The sequence below is a fragment of the Pecten maximus genome, chromosome 1, assembly GCF_902652985.1.
Source record: "Pecten maximus chromosome 1, xPecMax1.1, whole genome shotgun sequence".
NCBI classification, from domain to species: Eukaryota; Metazoa; Mollusca; class Bivalvia; order Pectinida; family Pectinidae; genus Pecten; species Pecten maximus.
In genome coordinates this window covers 32382985-32408545 of record NC_047015.1, presented here as the reverse complement: position 1 = coordinate 32408545, position 25561 = coordinate 32382985, and the positions used below count along the sequence as shown (strand labels likewise).

At 36.5% G+C, this 25561-nt stretch overlaps 2 protein-coding genes across 3 annotated transcripts; one reads left to right on the top strand and one right to left on the bottom strand.

Moving 5' to 3' along the window:
* Window positions 1-3107: 3107 nt before the first annotated feature.
* Window positions 3108-24930, bottom strand: LOC117330615 (lysosomal alpha-mannosidase-like). Of its 2 annotated transcripts, none has more exons than XM_033889045.1 (26): window positions 24789-24930; window positions 23974-24076; window positions 23427-23600; window positions 22735-22928; window positions 22110-22218; window positions 21702-21799; window positions 21298-21369; window positions 19123-19239; window positions 18015-18218; window positions 11470-11527; window positions 11236-11275; window positions 10853-10922; window positions 10358-10480; window positions 10081-10197; window positions 9289-9415; window positions 8945-9021; window positions 8308-8538; window positions 7776-7897; window positions 7433-7534; window positions 7139-7226; window positions 6860-6946; window positions 6615-6705; window positions 5530-5675; window positions 4534-4704; window positions 3777-3888; window positions 3108-3312 (listed from the first exon to the last, which is right to left on the bottom strand). In XM_033889045.1, the coding sequence occupies exons 1-26, from the start codon at window positions 24906-24908 to the stop codon at window positions 3209-3211; spliced, it is 3057 nt and encodes a 1018-aa protein (XP_033744936.1). In that variant the 5' UTR covers window positions 24909-24930; the 3' UTR covers window positions 3108-3208. The 2 variants fall into 2 exon arrangements, with proteins under 2 accessions (XP_033744936.1, XP_033744944.1); XM_033889053.1 differs by having other exon boundaries at window positions 8945-9018.
* LOC117330629 lies at window positions 12349-16992 on the top strand. The gene is made up of 4 exons (XM_033889065.1): window positions 12349-12686; window positions 13156-13327; window positions 14383-14573; window positions 15841-16992. The coding sequence occupies exons 1-4, from the start codon at window positions 12641-12643 to the stop codon at window positions 16038-16040; spliced, it is 609 nt and encodes a 202-aa protein (XP_033744956.1). The 5' UTR covers window positions 12349-12640; the 3' UTR covers window positions 16041-16992.
* Window positions 24931-25561: the final 631 nt, after the last annotated feature.

Sequence of the window (25561 nt, the reverse complement as noted above, 5' to 3'; positions counted from 1 at the left end):
CCGCGTGATTTTACGTCATTTCCACAATCTCGAAACTCTTGTATTGTTTGCTGTAAACGCTCGTTGTTTATGACCTTGGAACCATGTGATTGGTCCTCAAACTTCCTATTGTATATGTCAACAATATTCGAATGTCGTGTCCTGGCATTCCATTTGATATACAGGCTTCTGCAATCTCTAATAGTCCAATGTATTCCCATCATCTGTTGTTTTTACATCGATTTTTTGACATCAGAAATCAAGAATTCATTTTGATTTCTTGATATTAAAATTTAATCGATTTTTCGAGAGCAAACCTTTGTTTTGATATATAAAAAGAACATCTGTCTGATATCAAAACATATTTTAGATACATGTACCAGAAAACGGCAATGCATATACTTTAGTCTATTCTGAAACCGGACACAACATTGATTTGGCTAGATTATCCTTTCATAAACCCTCAATGTTACTAGGAAGTCATATTTAACGAGATGTAACTATAGAACACTGACATATCAGAATGGACCCCTTAATGTGGCCGCTTATGTCCCCCATAGTCACGAAATACGAAATGTTGAATGTCGTATGTCAAGCTGCACGACATTCAAAATCTGAATGTCGTATGTCGTGCTACACAAAATTCAAATATGAATGTTGAATGTCGTATGTCAAGCTGCATGACATGCAAACGTTCCTTCGTTGTCTACCGAAAATATCTTGACCATGTTTCACGGAAATGATATCGATAAATGAATAGCTTATCGCTAGACCTTATCACTTACATTCACGACAATGCGACATGTATACATAATGATCATTAGCGTAAAAAGTAATGCAAACCAGTTCATAATAATGAATTATTGTCTTATATAGCATCAATCTGTCTCGCCACATCCGCAAAACGATGGCATCAATTGAGTATTGCGGACCATTCGTAACATCGAAGAGTTTAGTTAGTTATAAATTTTTAACGTCCCTATGATAATGAGGGCAGACATCGACATGGGCGTTTTCCCAAACATTAGAAACACTTTCATTTCTCCATATATTAACCAGCTTTTGCTTTTGATTTTGTGCAGCATCTCCTCCCGATTGTTATAATCTTTAAACGCCCATTTCAAATCCACGATCTGACTATCGCTATCTAGATTTTCAAAATGTGTAGTACAGTGTTGTCGAAGCGGAACTATCATACTCGTCCAAGGACTTGTTGGGTTCGCAAATGAACTTCAAATGCATATTTTGTTCACGAAGTTGATCATTTAGGACGATAATAAAAGATGTGTGCTTTTTATCCCAGTACAAAGGGACTGCTGGTCTGACCTGTTTCCTGTGAACATCATCAAGCCATTTCATATTTCCTGATCTCTAACACACACAGCCCGCTATGTAAATATTATGTTCGTGGCATCGTTAACACATTCCGGTAAACATTCGTTTGATTCCCCGAAATAATAAACACGGGAGACTTTTGATGGAGACACCGAGTTTACATTATTGACCTGTTACAGGATCAGGGGTTTGGAACCTAAACTGTGTCTTGTCATATAGGACTTCAACTTTATCACACGAACACGTTCAAATGCATGGCATTACAGTGTCTTTGATTTAACGAGGAGTGAAATTTTTAGAAAAGAATCGGAAGAAAATGGACATATCATTTTCAGAACGCGTACCTTTCAGTAATGCCTATGCATCTCGGAGACTCACGAAAGATGTCGTCATCAAGACGAGTGGTAACAATGAAAAAAATACAGTATGCTACAACTATTACTGAGCAACATTCTCCCTTTGTCAGGGAAATAAATGATATATACATAAAATAAATCAAAAACAAGTTACACTAGACTATACCCATGTTTTTGTAAACACTGATTATCTTCGCAGGTGTTGGTACTATTGATGATCAGGTCACTGTAGGTGAACACGTACTGTAATATAGATAACACATACAGAATCATAACTTGCCCTGGCAGGCTGTTTTCACATTTATCAAACACAACCAATTGATCGACAAGGACCGCCGTCCACTCAGTAAGCCCATCTGTTGGGCAAGCGTCGTTAGAATGGTGACACGCGAAGATAAAGTTGAAATAAAATGTCATTGGTTGTAAAAAGTAATCGGTGGAAACCTAACTTCCCAAATCGCGTAATAAAAATCCCATTTTTTTCTGTCAGGTTTGGTAATTTATTTCGTTTTTATTTGTGAGATCCTGTGTTCCTGTTCATCGTGACGCCGGTATCAGTTGATGTGATGATTCACTCTCGAACGTTCCGACGCCTCTTTCCTTAGGTCCGGCGTGCTGATGTATAAAGGGCGGGACGGTCTTTCTAAAATAAGATATATTATGGCTTTTTCAGGTAATGAAGGAATTCCTTCCGATTGTTTCCTTTTCATTTCCGTAGCATTTGGTCTCTTAAATCATTTCTTTTGAAGTTTAGCAACATCAGCACTGTTTCTTCCTCATGGCGAAGGGAGTTCGAGTTATCTCCCTTCAATCTAGTTCAAATCTTTTTTTCATATAGTTAGTATATAATTTACCTCCGTGAAATTGATAACTTATTCCTTATTCCATTACTTACTTATTCGATTCCATCATTACATATTCGTTACTTACTCCCTATTCCTTATTTCATTCAGGAAGAATTGAATATAATGTTCGAAGAGGTAATGGGAACGTTTAATGATAAGTATAGAACAATTTGAAGTGCTAATTAGTAAAGGAGAAGCGAATATGTAATGATGGAATCGAATAAGTAATGAGAGAATCGAATAAGTAATGAGAGAATCGAATAAGTAATGGGGGAATTGAACAAGTAATAAGGTATGGATACGGAATGGAATGGTGGACTGGATTATGGGAACGTTTAATTATAAGTTTTAAACCATTTGAAGTGTTAATTAGTAAAGTGGAAACGAATATGTAATGATGGAATCGAATAGGTAATGGAATAAGGAATCAACTTCACGGAGGTATATGATTTATATAGCTGTAAACATGATTTCTCAAGTATTTGTTAAAGACATGAACATCTACTAGTTCTCCATTTGTAACATTATTTCGTGAACTATGCAACACAAAAAAACCAGAAACAACAACGTAAAATAACAAACAAACAAAATGTTTTGTTTAATTTCTTAATTCTTTAAAATGATGACACTGAAGAGAAGAAGAGAATGGCGATAAAATGACGACCTTGTTGCTGTTGACTTTATCAAGCGGGTTCAGTTGTCTTGTTGAAGGACCACGAATGTCCGTATCTGCATAGGGGTCAACGTAATAGTGGTATTGTCTACTCGGAGAGTATTGTCCGTCGATTTCGCAGTATCTAAGTAGAAAGTACATTGAATAGTAGCATCTTATTCTTCTTAATGACCCCTCAAGGAGGAAGACATGTTGTTAATAACGTAATGCATATTTCGAAAAAATAAGGTATTAAGGCTGACTACGTAAATAGGATTTATCGTCAGTACCTCCTTCTGTTGTATTTTAACATTCACAACATCATTATACAACAACTGTTAGCACCTTTAATATAAAGTAAGGAATATAACAGTACATCCCGAAAAATTAACTACACCATGCAGCTGACATCATATTATTGGAATCGGGTTTGTGCAGTTTGTGTTCCACCTTGATCAATTTTGGAAGTTTTAAGGATCTGAGAATATTCTTCCGAGTTGTACACGAGCTTAGTGACATACTTTTAAACAGTAGATGTATTGGAGAACATTAGACGGTTTAATTGCCATATGATTTATACAGTTTGGATTACTAGAATTCAATGCCTACCTTGTTTGTTGACAATGATATCCCAGCCCATTCTCCGTAACTCTGACAAGGGTAGGTTGGCTCCTAACGTCACCTCACTTACGATATGGATGCCGAACTTGAAGAACTGATTCTGGAATCAAAATGTGAAATTTGATTTGGTGACAGACACGCTAATTTATGTGTCATGTGTAGATTGCATGTTTTTCACGTGAACGTCATTTTACTATTTTATCGCCAATATATGAGAAGTTGTGCATGATGACCATGCTTTTTTACGGTAACATTATAATAACAATCTCAGCCGAGAAGCAGGACAGTCCTTGGATATTACTCTCGAATTAACACGTACCAACAATACTTTTACTATCTTAAATGGATAAATACTAGCTTACTCGATCAGTTCATATAGTTAAATACTTCAAAACTAAGCTCAGGACATGGATCAGTTTAAATAACCGATTTGTAAACCAAATGACTTGAATAGATGTTATAGTTATATTTTAGAAATCCAGACCAATTGTTTTCAATAGTGTCTGACCAATGCGACCAAATTCACGAATTGTTCGCTGTTTTGCAATCATCAAGATAAAAAAAAATTCGAATTAGAACAAAGGACACACTGAGACTATTATGCTGATTGTCAAATAAAATACATCAATCTGAACAGACAATTTATAGACATGTAGAAAACGTACTCAATGTTGCTAGTGGTACCCTATTAATCACACTACTTTACTACATTTTCAATGTAGAGATATGATTAGGGACATCGTACCAGATCGAGAGTAACAGGCTGGGAGAATACAGGGTCCTCGTCCACCTCATACAAGTGTTCCAGTCTCATGAGGAATCCCATATCCTCTATAGGATCCACCCCAGGTGTTCGCCACGTCTCCATGGTCAGTAGATGGACGTTTTCTGGCAAGGCTGTTTTCATTGCACTCCACTGAAGTAAGTGTAACAGTTTCAAGATTACTGAATGTTTCGTATATTTTGTCATCTTTTTATACGAAGTAGGAAGTGAAATATAATATACATATGTCCCGTTTATATGGGTCCATTTTGTCCAGAACCATGCAAGTATGGATGGCCTGACATAAAACAATGCAGTTTGAGTATTTTACCATTAACGAAAATAGATATTTTGACTTATTATATCCGCATATCTTTAATTATCGAATTTTGTTTTCGTATTTGAATATGCTGTACTTAATTATGATCACGTCAATTACAGTATATTTTCCCATAACATATGTATTCCCGATATGTTTGGGGCGAAATCTAGGCGAGATCGCTCTTCAGCTCTTGATATTTGACATCAACATACGCTTCTATCTCAATAAAAGTATTCATTTTATCATTTAGTTAATGTAATGGGTCCTCTAGAGATCTGGGTGGATTATCATAGGTCCCCTAGATATCTGGATGGCTTGTTATATGTCTTCTACAGATCTGGATGGCTTGTCATAGATCTCCTACAGATCTGGATGGCTTGTCATTGATCCCCTAGAGATCCGGATGGCATGCCATAGATCCCCTAGATATCTAGACGGGTTGTCATAGATCCCCTAGAGATCTAGATGGCGTGTCATAGGTCATCTAGAGATCTGAGTGGCGTGTGATTGGTCATCTAGAAATCTGGATGGCGTTTTAAACTAGTTTTCTCTACATTGGTAATCTCAATATGCTACTTCATTTTCATCAATAATACACCAGGTCCTTTTCCGGATATTGTTTTCTGTGATAAAACATGTACGATTCAGTAGCTCACTTGAACACCCCAGTTCTGTATCCACGTCTCCTGTTCGCCATTTCCAATCATAAAGGAGAGAGATGGCGCCATATACAACTGAAGAGCCAGGTCTCTGTGACACCTGGCCGACTTAGCTATGGTCTCGAGGAACACATAATGTTTTCCTGTCAAGAAACAAACATAATAAATATGATATATTTTAAAAACCACATAGCTTCATTTCCTTCTGATTGAAAAATCTTCACGACGCAAGAGTGATAAATTAATTACGGATTAACAAAATAGGATATATCTATTTTGTTCGTAGTAGACAAAGTACATATGTAATAAAAAGGATTGTGACGATATACATATATATTTACATTTTGGTGGCAAAACCACGAAGTAAAAAGATTTGCAGTCTTTGTGAGCATAATTGGCATCCAAAACGTGACATCAATCCATGCCGCGCATGAATATAATCATATAGCTCTATGAAAAAAAAAAAGCCTAGGACTACGTCGTTTTTTTTATATTAATTAAAAAGTATCAACATTTTTTTTATACAATATTGTTACACAAATAATAAAAATAATTGAACAGACTGTGCTTTTTTCGTATTATTTCAATGCATTTTTTGTTAGCCAATCTGTATGTGACAAATGAATTTTGAAAAAATAGGCTGTTCCATTTGTCGAACCCCATTGACGAAGTCGCTGAATATTGGCATTTTTTATGCTTACTCAATTTTAATTTTCAAAAATAGCAACAACAAAAATAGGTCTAGAATGTAAATATAAGCATTAAATTGTTTTTTTGTGTGTGTGTCTATGGTCGATACAGATGCCAGAGCTTTGCAAACAGTCGTGTCATATTGTGCTAGCGCCAAAGACACCAAAAAAAGACAGTTTAATCGTTAAATAGATTAATTTAATTGAAAAATAAATATAATTAAATCAATATAAAAGCTACTTTTGTTTAAATGTAAAACTAAAGTAGCGATTACATCGTTTGATGTTCGGTTGTTAAAATGCAACAAATGCCTTTTTTCGAGGCGGTCGAACAAATGATGCTTTTGAATGTATTTTTGGTAAATACTTAATATCCCTATAATGTGATGGTACCTCGTATGATTAGACCGCGCCCGTCTGAGCCAGTCTCATTCAGTGGTTCCCCTACTCCTCTATGGTCGTCAGCCAAGAGTCTACGGTGTACCTGCAGTATAGTGTGGACGAATTTAAGTTGTATCCCAGTACAGGCCATCTGTTTTCCATCGACAAGCGAAACGTATCATTGTATAAATTTCTCGTTTTTAATTTACATTAAAGACTCGTATAAACTGCCATGATTGGAATTTTGCTATACGTACCATCAATTCGAGGCTTCCTGGTCGCAGACTAGCACCACCTTGAGAGCGATCAGTCAGCACAGTGAATTGCATATTTCTTGCTTCGTCCTATATAAGGTTATAATATTTATTGAATGCAACACACTTCTTGATTGTTTTGAATCCTAATTTTCTTTTACTCTTCTTTAGCGCATATTTTTCTGTAAGGATATATTCTGGATTTTGTTCTCGTGTTATAACACTACGTGTGGTCGCTTATAGTTTGCGTTTTAAAAAACGATCATATAAAAGTAGAAATACCCGTATGAAGATTCTGCTGTTTACTGGGTAGTAGTTTCCCGCCACATTCTCAGTCGGGTTCAAAATCCAGGTGTCGCGATGATTGTACCTAGACCCAACACCAACAATAGGTTACCGTAATAAAACACTGTCTAAAACCAACATTTTTTTAATCCAACGAAAACGACTGTCGTTTATAACCGTATTTCAAAAATTATACAAACCTAAAAAAAAAAGTTGATATAACGAAGTTCATTTTGTAGTTCACTATTCTAAGGTTTAATCAAGAAACTGGAAAACGTGCTAGATATCTACCTTCTTTGTAGTATTTCTCTGCCGTTGGCGTCCGTGTAGAAAGTATCAAAGGAATTAAGGTTGGTAGAGAATCGAGATATCACTTCCTTACCGTAACCGTCACTGTTGTGGTAACGTGAACAATGAATTAAAATATGAATTAAACAACAAAGGGGAGATTACTATATTACAATTCGCCAATAGGTACACATGGAAGTGGTATCAATTCCCATACATGTGAATTCAATTCATTAATCATCAGTTTATAATCATTTCCAGTTTTTTTATATAATAAAGGTCAATCATATTCACGATCCTGCTAAAATTACAATGTACATGTAGTAACAATAGCTGGCAGACCTACTTTATAGGAATTGGGCCAATGGTCCACTCAAACTCGGCATACTTCTTCTTTTCATATAGTCTCACAACTTGTGACACCCAGGGACTGAACTGTTGGTGCACCTCTCGAACCATGGCGTCTCCCTGTTGATACAGGCACACAGGAGGAAAATATTTCGTCACCACATCACCGATATCATAAAACGTGTTTAACCATTCTCTGTAATATTTGATACTAATTGTCATGAACACTACCAAATTGAACATGTTAAGACCTCTTCCATCCAATTGATTAATCCGAAGTTTTCTGATATGGGCCGATTGATCATATACATTTTTGTAAAAGCCCGATGACAACACATCAGAAACGTTCGGACCACCGACCAATGTGTTGTGTTACAGAGGGTGTCATAGGAGATTTAAATGTTGTACGTACAGAAGGCAAACAGTAAAAACACTAACATTTTCTTTTTTTGATATATAAGTAGATATACGAAACCAATTTACTCAAACGATAAGTGGTTTACAACATATTTACTATTAAAACAACTTACCATGGTGACATACTCTTTAGTCCTGAGGGTAGTCTGTGAAAAGTTGTACGCCTGTGAGTTGTTAGGACGGAAGATGTAGGCTCCGGAGTTCTGGAAATCGTCCTTACTGTTATTACCGCTGTACCCGAGGTAGTACAGGTAATCCTGATTTAACCCTATCATCAACGAATCTTCCAGCTGCTGCATCTTTGTCAGTTTGCCTGTCACCCCATCGAATGTCAGGCTCAAATGCTGGAATGGTAGATTTTATTATTTATATGTTGCGTGATCAGCATATTTTTAAAAGCATTATTTTCTGAGGTAAGAAAATGTTTTTTGACCATAATTAAGTACTCGATATCAATTTATAGGATACGTTTTAACTGTATGCAACAGTTACAAGATGAAGAGTTTAATCTAGTTAGATAATGATAAACATAAATAAGTTGAATAATACATACTCAAAGGGTGATAACGTTAAGACAACTCACGGGGACAGGCTGGCACATATCCGAAATCTATGCTATCTTCAAAAAATGCTGTATGGTATACAATCATGAAATAAGTAGAGCGTAGAGGTATACTCAAAGTTTGCCTCATTCTTGGTCGACTTGATTTTTTTAATACGCGTCTGACAATTTTTTAACACATACGTTACCTCGTTTTTCAAAATAATGTCCTCTTTCGGTTCGGCTTCCTTGGTATTTGTCTCCTTTAAAGGAACGTCTTCTGCTGCTAAACCATCAGAAAAAAATATTTTGGAGAAAATGTATACATATATAATATTCTTTTGGCAATAAGACATAATTCGAAAACTAAATTTAATGATAACTTATGAAACTGTTACAAAAAAGGATGATATTCTCATCATAGTGAGAAGTTAGGTGCGTATGTTTTGTTAATTATAACATATTATGCCATGTGAACTAAAATCATACAGGGGACCTAAACAAAAATGTTGATTTCTTGATGTTGTGAAAAGATTTTGTTGCCGATTATTACCTTTACGTAGAACAAAGAATAGATAAAAGCCAAGGGGTGGAAGTGTCCCCCTAAACACCAAGTCATGGTCTGTCCTGGTTCCTTTCCGCTCAGGTATGTCTCGCGTAGCATTGGACACGGGGATAATCTGTAACAAATGAACGTAACATGATGTTGATTGTGATGGATGAAACAGAAAATAATTGTATCTATCAATTACATTTTAAAAATCTATTAAAATTTCCTTGAAAACAGAGAATATTGAACCTCATGAAAACAACAATGTTTATAAAGAACCCCGACATTAAATTTGACATCAATAAAACATTTTACAGGACGTTGTAGACATGTCAAATACAGCATTTCAAGGAGTAATGACTTGTTTCTCTAGAATTTCTGAATCTGTCGCGGTTTACAGAATATTCTTGTAAAATACTTAACATATATTTCTTGATAGCGGCACTGGTGATAATATTCAAGTAGTGTCAATACCAAGTGGAAGCGGGATAACTCGTATTAACAGCTGATCAAGACTGCCCATACTGTGTGCGCTTGGTTTTGTTTGTTTGTTTTTTGCTTTTGTGAGTGTGGTTGCGTGTGTGTATTTTTAATTTTGTTTTCAAAGTTAATGCCATCGCATCGATTAAAGCTAGATAGTGGTGTGAAGGAAGGCCCTGTCGTAAATAAAGGAAGTTAGGATAAGTAAAGAAACGGTTCCAAGAGTGTAAATGGGAGCAGTGTACCTTGGAGAGGACACAATATCTTATTTATATTTATAGTTTTGTCAAAACTCTTCGGGTCAAAATATCTTACCTGAGTAGGTATACGAGTCCCGTCCTTGTCTTCGACGTAGTAGTTTGTACCCAGGACTGGGATCCTGAAGTAAGTAAGGACCTCACGACCCAGGGGGTTATAGGCTAGAACCACAACCTGGCGAAACATATACACTACTGTAAGTAAAGTGTCATAAAGGAAAAGATGGGAAAGTGTTATACATTAGTATCATTGTCCCCTAATTTTAGACGCGATAAAAACAAAATAATGTATTGTACAATATATACTATAGAGATAAAATGTCACACTAGTATACCGTATCATAACTCTCCATCATCAAACACTTGCTGATGTTGAGTAGGGGACAGAAGTTCTGTTCCGGAGGCCCGAGTGAGGAGCCGACAGTCAGCATGTTACTGAACCCGACATTTAACACCATCTGTAAGGAACATAACACATTGTGTTATAAGTGTAATTAATATACAAATTATAGCAAGTGATATTACATAATAATTATCATTTATATTGTCAGCCTTTTAAAACATCTATCAAAACACCATGTGTAAGGAACATTATGTAGTGTACTTGATACACAAAGTATAGTATGATATGCTATGTAATAGTTATCACTTATCTTGTCAGACTTTTAAAGCATCTATCAAAACACCATCTTCCCAGTTTAAATACGTCACCCTGTTTCGAAATATGTACTTTAATGTATCCTTATTATTTGTTGGTGTTAAATCACACTGTCATATCCAACAAATATCTGGTAACATTAGTCAATAGAGCATCGGGGATATGAACCTACCTGACAGCCGCTGATTCCTCTCGCCAATCTCTGTGCGTAGTCGTTTGCTACATGCTGTTTTTCTGTACCACTTCATTACAACAGTAATAGAAATATGTTAACATATATGTGTATCTATGTAATAAAGTTTTGGTGAACCAGATATTCACATTCACCAAACCTGTTTTAATTCCAGACCAATTCGATCTCCGATAGAATCACCACGTCATAAATTCTTAGCATTTAAAATGATGATAAATATGGTCTCTAGATCTTTTTTTATGATTATAAAGTTGTGATAAAAAGCATTTAAAGAATAAAGGAAAAAATAGAATTTTCCATCAATCTATTACTTGCTTAAAGTCTTTTCTATATTGCAATGTGCTTTTGTCAGGCCTACTTACGAAATGGCATCGTGATGTTGAAGTACTGCCATCGCCTCTCCTACAAAATAACATAAGGTTATGGTACACTGTACAAAACTATTAACTTTTTTTTTTTATTGTTTTTGTTTTATGATTATGTAAATCAAAATGACTTTCTTAATATCTCTTCTCTGCAAATGCCAAATTACAAACAATATGTGGAAATATATTTCGTAATTCTTATATTTAAATTCAAAATAATGTATTTCTTACTTAAGGTGTTGACCTCTTGACCTCCATAAAATTCTAACGCAGCCACCTGCTTACACACCTGAAGAATACAATAGACACAGTTCGTTGAGTCATTGAGAAATATGAAGTCATTAAGAAACAGGAACCTTCTGTATTGGAATAAGGCATTATAATATATGTCAGTGACACATGAGCCAAATGGGGATTGTTCAAAAGACACACAAGACATTAGTACCATTCAACTCGAATAAGAATAAAACTGCGTCATACAAATGTTTCGTTCTTCTAAAATTCATCTGCGATGGCAATCGCCTAAATTGCTAGTACATAACAGGCGACTAACAAAACTCAAAATAAGTCGAATGTCATAGTAATGGGTAGTGTCATAGCCACATAATTCAATACGTTTCATAATTTTCAATATTGGATATCAAAATAACATCAAGCACGTGTTTGTACACGTGACATACAGGTTACGACAAACATCTGGGGCTGAAGTCTATCAGCTGTGTCTACTCAGGGGATTGTATACACAATGCATTGATATTTCCTACACTTGTTAGTAAACAGGAAATCTAACAACTCGAAGTTTCAGTTATAGCATCTCGAATCTGTGCCAAAAGGAAGTATTTGATAACTGATTGATTCAAGGATTTTCTTGGATATTCAGTTTATCTATCTATGGTCAAACGGAGTCATCTAACCCTCGCTCACTTGTTACTCTGCAGTGTTGTATATAACATTTTTCTTAAGAGGGATTGGGGTTCTGAAAATGCGTCATCGTCGATTAACTAGGTAATAATGTAAAGATAATATTTTTGAAAACAAATACAAACATAATATTCATTTTACCCTATATCTAATAGATTAACATTGAAGATATTATATACATAGAATAACTTTCAAAAGTGTTTATTAACTTATTAAATTCCGTCCCAGGGTTCGAATGTATTAACACAACACACATATTTCCGCTTTGGCTACTACATACAGAACGTCTGTCTTGCCGGACTTGGCGAGCTGAGTATATATATGAGACATCTCCTTCACTTTATGGACTATAGAATGTACCACGTAACGGATATGATACCTAGTACTGATTTCCGGATTGTAATGATAAATCTTCAATTGTCATGTGTATTGATATTTGTATTAAATCGAACCCGAAAAGCGCAACTTTATAAAGGGAATAATGCTGGCACCTAAACTTGACTTACTCGCAGCCATCATCTGCTCCGGTGAGTACATGGTAACGAATTCTTATTCGTTCAACTGACTCGTAAATTTTATACTAAATATTTTATTCGCGAGAACAGTACTATTGATCATGGTATTATATATTTCCGACGTTAAATAAGGTTCTTGACTCTTGATGTTAATTTCATTGACCAACTGATTATGCGTAAAAGTCATTGTAGCTCCTTAATGAATTGTCGAGTATGGTCTAATTGATTACAGGCCAGATAAAGAGTGCATTATCGAAAAATATTTGTGATTATTACGAAAGCACACTCTAATGAAATAATTACAAACAATATCAAACATGACCGAATCTACTGTTGTGGTCAATACTATCAAGTCAATTCAGGCTCACATGGAATTTCAGTATTTCCCTCATGGCCATTCTTGAATAAATAAGTATTTAAAAAATCAAAAAGGAAAAAAACCATTGTTACAATGACCTTAATTAAGCATTATATATTGCAGGTTTGTCCTTTGTTAGTGCTGAACTCTGTTACGCACTAGACGGCTACACCGATGTTTTGTACGGGACTTATACTTACAAAACGCTATCTGCGTACTGTTCGTCCGACCAGTACTGTTGTGGAGGCATATACTACACTTCATGTTGTAATTACTACACCATTAGCTATGTGATGTAAGTAAACCCTCTTCCTCGTCTGTGTTAAGGTGTCTTATCACTTCTATCATTACAATGAAGACAGTCTTATTGGTATATATTCCATTCCTCTGTGTGACATCACCAGATGCTTGATATTTTGAGGTCCGTATTATTCCCTCGGTTCTCAAGTTGAGGACTTGGCAATTTCTGGAATTTTCCTAAATTTATTGATGGAATATATGTCTACAATTTTAGAACAGCTTGTCTTGTGTTCGCTGTAGTTCTAGAGTCTTGTTGCAATTATCGTTATCATATCTTACTTCCAATAATGTTTATGGAGATTGCTAAACCTTTCTCCATTATGTAATAGTTAGTAATTAACATATGAAGCTAAATGAGAGATAAAGGACGTATGAAGTGTGTAAAAGAATCCCAAACTACGCAAATTTCCAGCAAATTCTGTAAAATAGTTTGGAAATTTCGCTTAACTTCTCATGTATATTGAAACTGTGTTTTAGATGTTACACCATTGTAATGTAGGATTTGTTTGGCATCTACATTTTATATACAGTTACAAGTCATATGCTTGTAAAATAATCTCAGCGCATCAATATTACGCAATAGTATATATGGTAATTACTGGGTTTTTTTTGTATTCCTCATCTATATTTGCTCGGAAACCAAAATTAAGGAATCTTATTTCCCCCATTTATTCTCCTTAGAGACTTGTATATCTGAAGAAGTCATTTCTTTATCTTTTGGTACTTTGTGATCGACAGTAATTTATCTTATATGGACTGTTTTGGATGTAAAGTATACACTAAAGCTCGTGTCAGATAAGGGAATGTTACAGAGAACCTAATAAATCCCAAAGTATCCAGAAGAGAAAGAAACACATAAAGATTCCAAATGTTTTAATGAGCGCAGCAGACTAATTTGGCCACTTCAATTTGTCCGTAACAGAAAAAAACATACATTATAAACACCATTACGATCTACATACATGGGTAGGCTAGCTTTTGGTTCTCCACTGTCCCGGAATTTCGTCAGAATAAATTAATATTTCTTAAATCCACTGTCTTGTTCTGTAGATCGGCAGGGACCTTAGCAGGAGCTGTAGTTGGCGGTCTGTTTGGTCTGGGATTCCTCTCTCTCTGTATTGTGTGTGTTATATGTGCCACGAGAAGAAACCGAAGGTCAGGACGGGTTATTATGAATACGAGGAAACCTAACACCGCTGCCACCACCTTCACAACCACCACTTTCACTGCTCCTCCTCCCCGTAAGTAAAGAGGGACTCAGTATAAATGGACTTATTACACAACACCTCTAAACTAAACTTTAAAACAATGTGACCTTGTGTCGGAGTGTAACGTAGTGTATCGTTAAGAAATGGAAACGCATATCTGCATATCTATAGTAATTGAGGGTGACTGAACTGTACATATGAATATTATACATATACTTTCAAAGGCAAGAATAGGGATTTCAATTCAAATGACGACATTTGACCCCCCCCCCCCCCCCCCCCCCCCCCCCCCATTAATCTTTCTTTAATTTTACAACCAGACTAGACACGGTCCCTTTCGTATATCCTCAGTAACAGGATGACATACTTTACACAATTATTTAGAAAACAAAAAATACAAAAAAAAAAAAATACAAAAACAAAAACCCCAACAAAAACATCCTAAATTATAAATTAAAAAGGAAATAACACAACCTCAAAAAGTCCACAATAATGGTACATATGAAATATTATGGGACTGTTCTTATATCGATAAAGTTCAGAAGCTGTTACTCTTGTAATCTTGTAATCACAAGGGAAATGGTTTCCCAAAAAATGGCCAGAATTAATCCCATTGGAATAATGAACATTGCTATGCATTAAGCATATACAAGCAGAATGTAGGGCAATATAAAATCAACATTAAAGAGTAACGTGGGGTACATTGGTATGGAAAGTCCTAGCTATTACATACTCTTTTGATTAATCCTTAATGCACGATCACTTGCTTTGCTATAAAAATTGTTTTAGCATTCAGTAGTACATTTCGTAGATATATGATGCATTTGTTCTTATATATACATCCCCTTCAGAAAAATCTAGTTTTACCTTAATTTTTAGCTCCTGAAACTACCCATAATTGTACAACTAATCAGATAAATAAGTTCAAGGTAATTATTTTATGTTCAACAATAAATACATATTCCAATGAAGGGTTGATTAGTAAGTTTGTATATTTCACAATCTCATAGAGTGTAATAACTCAAATCAATAATCCGACATGACCAATTAGAATATTAACATGAAACGGCTTTAAAAAATAAAACTAACGAGCAATTGATTTAACATATGCAGTTGATTGTTACATCCCATCATTAACCAAGCGTTATGACATGGGAACATTGTCGATTGGTCGGTTTCATGATGCTCGGCGCCTTTTTGCTTTGCATCAAAACTACTTGAAGTATTTGCTTGAAATATCTCAACAACCGATTTGTAAGACGTGTTACAATCCAACAGAAAAAAAATGTTTTCTTTGTAGAGGATGTCAGTCAGCCGGGGTCCTATCCGATACAAGGTGGATACCCTCCGAATCCCCAGTATCCTCAACAACCTGGAGGCTACAACGTAGGCTACACACCCGAGGGACAATATCTAGCGGGAGGAAATCAAATGGCCCCCGCACCCCCTGCTTACACTACCGTCGTCCCGACCAACACCGCCACTCCTCCAGTGTTCTAACAACGTAACTCTACCGATAACAGATTATAACGAATTTGTGTCGTGTTCATTATTATTAAATGACTACCGGTATATTCATGTTCATTCACTGGCATATCGATTTCGATAACAATATAATAAATGACATTTATGTACAGGAGCGGAAACATCTTACTTTTTGTGTGCATTATGCTGCGTGTAATGAGATAAGACTTATTGTGGGCCCCTTGTAATGCTGGAGGTGTCTTGTCATTGTATTTTTCTTTTGGTGTATCATGGAAACCAATTTTATAGATCGTTGACTGTTTTGGGACGTTAAACCCCGTAAAACAAAGCAATTTTCAGGAAGCCTTTCTTTCCTCACATATTAAACAAGGCGTTTGATTCATTAAATAATATTTACTGATACTATACCAATTGGAAGCGTCTTGTTTGATCAATTTTGTGGGAAAACTATAATAACATTTACGGTATTTTTGTCATTGTGTAGCGTCCCTTAGGTAATGTGGTATTTTAGAAATGCATAAGATGTTAAAGAATAGCCTAACGACCCAGTTTATCAAGCTGTTATGGATTTGATATAGCTATAGGAAAGTAAAACTAATTAAACTTTATTATTCATTATTATTGCTGGTAGTCGGGAAAGGAACATTTACCTATATTCAGCTGAAAATCCGCTTATGGAACGTTCAAAAATTGATATAGAAAGCTCATGGATCTCATATCAGGTCACATATAACACAAACACAGGGTAAATGGTGCTAAAGCCTACATTACCTGTAAGAAGTTAAGGTGAGGGGCCGGTTGACGTTACCTGTAGGAAGTCTGGGGGAGGGGTTGGCTGATGTTACCTGTAGGAGGTCTGGGGAAGGGGTTGGCTGACGTTACCTGTAGGAGGTCTGGGGGAGGGGTTGGCTGACGTTACCTGTAGGAGGTCTGGGGGAGGGGTTGGCTGACGTTACCTGTAGGAGGTCTGGGGGAGGGGTTGGCTGATGTTACCTGGAGTAAGTATTGGGGAGGGGTTGGCTGACGTTACCTGTAGGAGGTCTGGGGAGGGGTTTGCTGACGTTACCTGTAGGAGGTCTGGTGGAGGGGTTGGCTGATGTTACCTGTAGGAAGTCTGGGGGAGGGGTTGGCTGACGTTACCTGTAGGAGGTCTTGGGGAGGGGTTGGCTGACGTTACCTGTAGGAGGTCTGGGGGAGGGGTTGGCTGACGTTACCTGTAGGAGGTCTGGGGGAGGGGTTGGCTGACGTTACCTGTAGGAGGTCTGGGGGAGGGGTTGGCTGATGTTACCTGGAGTAAGTATTGGGGAGGGGTTGGCTGACGTTACCTGTAGGAGGTCTGGGGGAGGGGTTTGCTGACATTACCTGTAGGAGGTCTGGTGGAGGGGTTGGCTGACGTTACCTGTAGGAAGTCTGGGGGAGGGGTTGGCTGACGTTACCTGTAGGAGGTCTTGGGGAGGGGTTGGCTGACGTTACCTGTAGGAAGTCTGGGGGAGGGGTTGGCTGATGTTATCTGGAGTAAGTATTGGGGAGGGGTTGGCTGACGTTACCTGTAGGAGGTCTGGGGGAGGGGTTGGCTGACGTTACCTGTAGGAAGTCTGGGGGAGGGGTTGGCTAACGTTACCTGTAGGAGGTCTGGGGAGGGGTTGGCTGACGTTACCTGTAGGAGGTCTGGGGGAGGGGTTTTCTGACGTTACCTGTAGGAAATCTGGGGGAGGGGTTGGCTGAAGTTACCTGTAGGAGGTCTGGGGGAGGGGTTGGCTGACGTTACCTGTAGGAGGACTGGGGAGGGGTTGGCTGATGTTACCTGTAGGAGGTCTGGGGGAGGGGTTGGCTGACGTTACCTGGAGTAAGTAATAGGGAGGGGTTGGCTGACATTATCAGGAGGAAGTTTCGGGGAGGGGTTAGCCGACATTACCAGGAGGAAGTTTCGGGGAGGGGTTAGCCGACATAACCAGGAGGAAGTTTCGGGGAGAGGTTTGCCGATATTACCTGGAGGAAGTTGTTAGTACGCCTGACGTATTCCTTCAGTGCCGGTCGGCTTGTGAAGTAGCCTGTCCAGTAACTGTGGGCGTGGTCGCTGTACGGAAAAAAATCGTCAGCTTTGGAGTTCCACAGTTGGTTTAAACGATTCCTTTGTGCCAAGTAACAGGACGGCGTCGAATACATGACGTTGACGTCACTTCCGTTACTTTGCTGTAAATGTGTGTCAGAATGATGTTAAAATATACTTTTATAAGTGTTCTGAAACAAAAACCAAAATGATACCAATAGTACCTGTATTACTTTAGCAATAAAAATGTTTAAAATGATATATTTACATTTACACTGCAGCCCCACTATATAACTTTACCAAACTCACTTGAAGGTTACGAGTCCATAACTTTCAAATCTTTATTATGACGTCATTATTATAGTGACGTCATAATTGTCACGTCGGCGATAACGAAAGATCGCTGTTGAAAAGGCTGTACCTTCTTTGACGATAATCTTTTGTTCATTGATCGTCGGAGCAAAATTCCTGGATATAGTCTTTAAAAATCGTTGTCAAATGTAAATATAAGCATTGAACTGCTTTCATTTGGAAGTTATGGGCTGATGAATGCTAACTGGACAAAAGCAAATTCAACATGAAGCGCTAGCGCGCTTAATTAAATTTGCCTTTGCCCTGTTGGCATTCATCAGCCCATAACTTCCAACTGAAAGCAGTTCAATGCTTAAATAAGCGTTATTTCTGTTACTATAACCACGTGTCAGAATGCTGTAACAACGTGGCATACTGGTACGAACATCATTTCCATTACATAGCTTACAACGAATGGTGTCTACTGTCTTGTAATATTGGTATCAATATACTTTCTTGAAAATTCTGTTACCAGGTGCCTACATGTTTGTGTAGGTAGCGTTAACATTATCACTGTTAATCAAGCGAAGCTCAACTTCAACATAAATCTGTGCATAAAAGCTACACAATCACTCTGATTTGTGTGGATACTGAGGAGCTGTGTATGTATTTCGGTTAATTATTTGAATTTGCAAACCATATGTCAATGAAAATAATTGCTTGACTAGAAAAGGTAATGTTACACATTTACTATACCTGTGCATTGACATATTTGATGAGTTTGTCCATGTTTTTGAACCATGTATGAGCATTTTGGTACTGAAAGTCGGATCCCATAGTCATCATGATGCTATTAGTGTGATAGTGCTTCATCTGAAACATAGAACATACATGTGCTATCTAATTCAGCCAAGAATGTGTTTGTATGTTCTTCTAAGAATATTTACCTTTGTATTTGACAAACTAGTGTAATTAGCTAATTGTAGTTAAACAATATGATACAGTCAAACTTCGATGTTTCGAATTTCAAGGGACTAACAAAAAAACTTCGAAACAGCGGGACTTCGAATTATTCATGGTTGACAATAGATCGATGTTTCTTGATAAGGACCATATATGTTAACGTTACATGCATATAATTATGTCCTAGGTGTCTTCGTGATGATCGTCGCCTGCCAGGCTCAAAAGTTAATTTATACCTCAAACACAACAAAATAAAAATACAGTGTGTCGGATATTTCATTAATCATACCTAATCATTTTATTAATTAAACAAACTATGTATCGGTTACAAAACACTTATATCGCGTTTAACAGATAAAGCAAAAGAAGTACAATGCACACTTACGTAAGTCGTTAGGCTTTTCTGCTAAAGACACGTGCGGTTACGTTATGTGCATATATAATACGGAATGCCAATCGGTTGGAGACTGCATGATTGAATGACAAATAATCGATTTACTTGGATATTTATGTATAAGTTTGCAAGGTGACACTTATGAGTGAAGACATCGCTTATTGTTTGTGTTTAAAATTGGTCCGCTTGTTTTATAGTTCCGTAAAATTTACTCACCGACCGCTGATTTCAATGGCGGCGAAGATTATCAGAGACGACTACCGAAATGTTTTACCGGAGTGATTAAATGTCATATCTTCTAAATACACCTTTTATCTATCAATTTGGTCTGATTATTAATTAACCCCATGATCGGGAGTGACAACACACGCTATCGTTATCCCTATTGTCAGTCATCTAGGGGAGAAGTGTGAAATCTTGCCGCGGGGGTCACGACCAACACCTGTCCAGTGGTCAGTACAGGTAAACTTTTGTTCGAATCATGAGATGTCAATTACCTATGACATCTAGCTAACGGGCCATGAAAAAAGTTCGATACATCGAAAACTTCGATTTATAAAAATTTGAATCATGCATAGGTTCGTTAGTAGCGTTATATAGTAAGGAAATTCGGGACCAAGCAAAAAGTTCGATACAGCGAGAAATTCGAATCAACGAAGTTCGAATCATCGAGGGTTGACTGTATTTATATTTTTCATACTAATAAATATATCTTAAATGGCCCTGATTTCCCAATTTCATACACATCAAATTGTTGTCTTCTTAGCTTGTTTAGGTTTTATATTACATTTGCAACCTGCGATTTAGAGTCCGAAATACGAGGGCGGATTGATAAGTTGTGAGCCTCGTATTGAAGGATTCGAATTTTGCAGGACATATTATATTCTTTTTCAACATAATCCCCTTCAGTATCTATAAACTTTTGCCAGCGGTGTTTATGGGCCTCACTTCAACTTTTATAGAATTCATTTTCTAGGCTGTCCAGAAAGTCATCCAGTGCATGTTAGGGTTTAGTCTGATGGACCGAGATTAGGTGAATAAGGCGGATGCTCAATCAATTTAAAGCCACATTGTAAATGGCAGCCATGGCAATGACAGACTCCTTTACCTAAACCCTAACCGATTTTGTCCATTTTGCAAAAACCGTTTGTATTGTTTAATTTAGAGTGCTACCTCGTTGATATAAACTAACCAAATGAGACCATTTCTTGGGTAGACGGCCCTATACAGTCAGATAATAGTAAGACTTTAATCCGGATACGACATAGACTTTCATGGCGGGTGTCAACGATGGATCAGAAGACGCTCATCCTTCCGAAACACTTGGTTCTATCATCATTAACGTTTTCTTGTAATTGTGTATTTTATCAATGTTTCATCCTTGCTTTAAAGTTATTGAAATAAGAATAATGTCTTCGTGTTCCCTCTGTCATCTATTGCTTTTGAAAAAAAAATCCTTAAGATGGTTTCATTAGATATAATCTGTGTTTTGACTTTGTTTTTCAGACGTTCAAATTCGAACCATTTTATCTTAAGAATAACCTTAATTGTACACTAGTCATATATTTATCTACCTGATCATGAGCGGCCTTGATGAAGTCGGCGACTTTCTGCTGCACGTTGTTGTCATTTAAATGATTGTCGTCCTTGATGAATAAATAGATTCACGACATTAATTAGATTATTATTTTACTGTCAATTTTTCACATTTGAAGCATATTTTTTTCGATACTTAATACTCTTAATCTCAACTCAATTGTTATTTATTCCATCTTTAGATTTTCAATCAGTCAGATATATATTTCTTATTCTTGTATCATTACGAATAAATCCCACGTCCTTATTTATCGTGACTTGGGATTGGAATCTGGTCATTACGGTCTGCACATGACATTTTTGTTTGAATTAATTCTACTTTGAAGGCATACAATGCTTACAGTATTTAAAATATCTTAAATAAAACTATTTGAAAAAGTACCATTATAGGGTCATCCTTACAACTGATATCCCAGCAGAAGCCCGATGGAGGACTGTATCCATTGTATAAGACTCCGGTAAACAGCTGGGCAGTCTTACCTGTAGTTTTATATACTTACCAGTCTCAACAATCTAGACATTTTGTTACACAATTATATGATTTTGTTGATCAATGTAGTAGAAATGTCACAGAACTGTTAATTTATATGCACAAATGACGTCACGACAAAACAACCTTTTAAAATAAATTGGTTGTGCACCGAGAAGCAGATAGGACATGAGATTGATATATTAGATCAACCTAAATCCAAGTATGTACTTATTTCATGTAGTAATATTTAGCCTCGTATACTCCATAAAGAAGGAAATAATATGATCATTTCTCTTACGAATCAGCTATTAACTTTACCTAAGTTATTTGGACTGCCTCGCCACACAAACTCCATGTTCGTTTGGTTTAGTCTGAGATCTTTGTCCGCATGATCAAGACGGCCGATAAATAGTCCATCATAACCCATCTACGGATATAAAACACCAGTAAATTAAGAACAATAATACCCTATAATCAATATCAATCATTGCGAAATAAATCATTCAGAAAATCCTAGCCTAGACCGAAAATTCATATAAGCAAAGCAATGACAAAATTTCTTGTAATGAAGGTACCGGGTGTTTAACTCTGTATTAATGAAATTATCTCATCAATTTCTTTGTAAGTCGATTGGAATAGATAGGAAATTGTACTGGAATGGCAATAAGGATTATTAAATTTTCTTTAAATAGCTTTCCAATGTGATGACTATAGATCCAATATTTAGAAAATAAATTCATTATTACTCGAACGTCCATGGAAGTGTTTTGCTACGAAAACATTTTTTTTATAATAACACTGTTTTATCAACTCTTTTAAAGCAAACTATTCTGTTTGCAGAAATGTGACATATTTGTTCTGTGAGACTCACTTCCAATGTATCATTTTCGAATTATCTGTCCTTGAAATAATTCTATTAAAAACAATAACTTTTACAGTGTACCTGAGCAAACAACGACGCCTGTTCGCGTGAGTGGCCGAAGGGGTCGATTTGCCAGGCGACCCGGGGTCGGCCGCATTCTCCGAAATTCTCTTTGAGAAACTGAAAGCCGAGGGTATGTTGGTCTATGATGTCATTATAGTGAGTTGAAGCCTCGTCATTCATACACCAACCTCCAAGGATGAACTCTAGTCTACCTATGGATATAAGTCAAGTTCAATTGTCAAACTTTAAAGAAAAAACGTTACCTAAGTTTCAATAATGATTAATTCTGTCAATTGTTACATGAACATCAAACGCATTCGGAATAACCTGTTGTGGTTCTGTAGATATCACAGTAAACAATCCACATCATGCATCAGCCAAAACTGTTAACCGACTGATCACAGATACTTGTTAAATATGTTGTTCTCCATTGGACGATGGGGGTCCACACCTGATATCAACCCTCCTTCGTCTTATATCTACGCTTTCATATCTAATTGGTTTTTGTTCTTATAAGACAATTTTTGTAATTCTTCTTCTTGCGTTCTTTAACTATACACTGAGGATAGTACTTATATATATATTTCCTCGGATTCATATGTATAACAAATGATTTCAAAACGTTCAAAAACGTATTTAGTTTCAAATAAAAACATCATGGGTGGAAACACGTGAAAAGGAAACAAATGTGTGTTAAATCTCAATATGACCTTCATTGACGAGGTCTCGAACGCTTTCGCGCGTTTCATTATTTTGTTGCTGCCACCACCTGGCGAAGAAGGCAACTTCTACATAGATAAACCTCTTGGACGGGTCCCGTAACAGCTCCGGAATAACTGAGTCCAGGATATATTGTACTCCGGCAGTCTGTATGGAGTTCAGGTCTGGAAATGAGATAAAAAGTCACATACATTGCGAACCATAATGACAATATAAACTGCAACTCAAAAGCAATTGTGTATTGATAAGCTGATGTGACACCAAATTAAATGCAATGACAACAGGTCGACAAATGTCAGATACAAAGCCTGGTTCTCCGTAACGACAAGCCTTATAATCTCTCGACTTGAATCATCTTGGTTGTTATAGATTATTATATTATATTGTGCGAAATTATAGAAAAATGCAACACTACTTGATAAAGTAAACATGTAAAGCATTCATACTCGACCAAACTAAAACTTAATATTACATGGTATAATAATCAGGGATAACTGATCATTATTGATTATTGATTATTGATTTTCGGTAACTTGCCTCCGTAATAATACTGGTCAACCGTTTTGAGCCAGCCGACGTCATCGTGTGTGTGAGGGATCAAATGAACATTTATCATGTCGTCTCGTGTCTGCGGGCAGGACTGTGGCAAAAGATGGGCTCTCTTTAAGAATTCAGACACTTAAATGAGTAAATCTACAGATAAGAAAGCCGCTTTCCCATTATTAAGTCACCTACTCGATACATTTCACAGGTGAGAGCGTAGTTTGGTCTCTTTTTACGATTGAGAATACATTATGTCAATGTATTGAGATTTCATGACCGTGATATTATTGTCACTGTTCATACCTAAGTAACTCATTGACCAGTTCAACGAGAAAATAGAAAAAGCGTCGTAATAGGTAAAATATCATCTTAAGCTTTCACTGATATAATACAACAAAAACACAATGCAGGGAAAAAGACACGTACATATAAAATGGTAAAAGTTTACCAACAGAATAAAACAAATGAAAATGGTAAATCAATATGCAAACAACCTTAAACCAAAAAATAACAACTTAGAACACACAAGAAGATCAGCTGTACTCTTAAGATCATACTGGAACAAAAAGTACAAAGTACAGTTTGATATGAGACAAGTAACAATGGGCAACACTTTATGATTATAGAAAACATAATGTTGTCATTAAGGAACAGAGCAATACGTTCAAAGGAACACCATGGAATACAATTTAGCAAAGGACTGAATAGTCTTTACAACATTAATATAGGTATCATACGTATGCAATAAATAAACAATCGTGCACATTATCTAAAACAATGGATAGATAAGACATTCTGGCGATACTTACGTTGTACCCACATTTGTCTACAGAGGATACCTGCTCACTCTCCCATGTGAACTGCGGGCGTGCCTCACTCCCCAGGGGGAGGACTGCACCCAGGAATACCAGGAGTAGGGATAACAACATACCTGACTTCAGATATATTGTGACTGCTATGGTGCAGTGTTGTGATAACGTACGTATTTATATCTCTAGCTCACTAGATAAAATATGATGTTGTAGTTATCTCAACATACCCAGTAGTATTATTTGATAATGATATCGATGCGAGAGACACGCATACATACTACATGTATAGATACGATATCCACACAGGTAATGAAATATATGCTTATTGGTATTGTATAAAAGTTTGACATGACATAATCTTTTTTCTTCTCTCTGAAGGCACACAGTTTCAATAGGTATAGGTTTGGAGTTTGTCCTGCAGAGCTGACAAATCAGTTTATCATTTCTACAATACAAAATGTACATGGTTTTGCTATATATCTCTACTTGTTTGATAATTATGTTCTCCATTTGTGATACACGCATATATTAGGTTTTCTATCAGCCAGGCTTCAATTTACGCATGTAATATTTCTGTCGTCACCAAAACTCAAACTTGTTTTGTAATTTCCAAATGTTTGTTCGTTTAATCAATTATTTTTCGTTTTATCGAAATACTATTTCGTAACATCGCAAAACGAAATAGTTTTTCGTTAAAAGGAATTATTATTTCGATATAACGAAATATAATTCAATTAAAACATATTATTATTTCAATATGACGAACTAAT

Coding starts and splice junctions, on each gene's coding strand:
- LOC117330629 (XM_033889065.1), top strand. CDS start 12,641: ATGCTGGCACCTAAACTTGACTTACTCGCAGCCATCATCTGCTCCG. Junction 12,687..13,155: donor CGCAGCCATCATCTGCTCCG/GTGAGTACATGG, acceptor TATATATTGCAG/GTTTGTCCTTTGTTAGTGCT. Junction 13,328..14,382: donor TACACCATTAGCTATGTGAT/GTAAGTAAACCC, acceptor CTTGTTCTGTAG/ATCGGCAGGGACCTTAGCAG.
- LOC117330615 (XM_033889045.1), bottom strand. CDS start 24,908: ATGTTGTTATCCCTACTCCTGGTATTCCTGGGTGCAGTCCTCCCCCTG. Junction 6,947..7,138: donor ACAGCAGAATCTTCATACGG/GTATTTCTACTT, acceptor AACCTTATATAG/GACGAAGCAAGAAATATGCA. Junction 3,313..3,776: donor TATCATTGTCAACAAACAAG/GTAGGCATTGAA, acceptor CTTTCTACTTAG/ATACTGCGAAATCGACGGAC.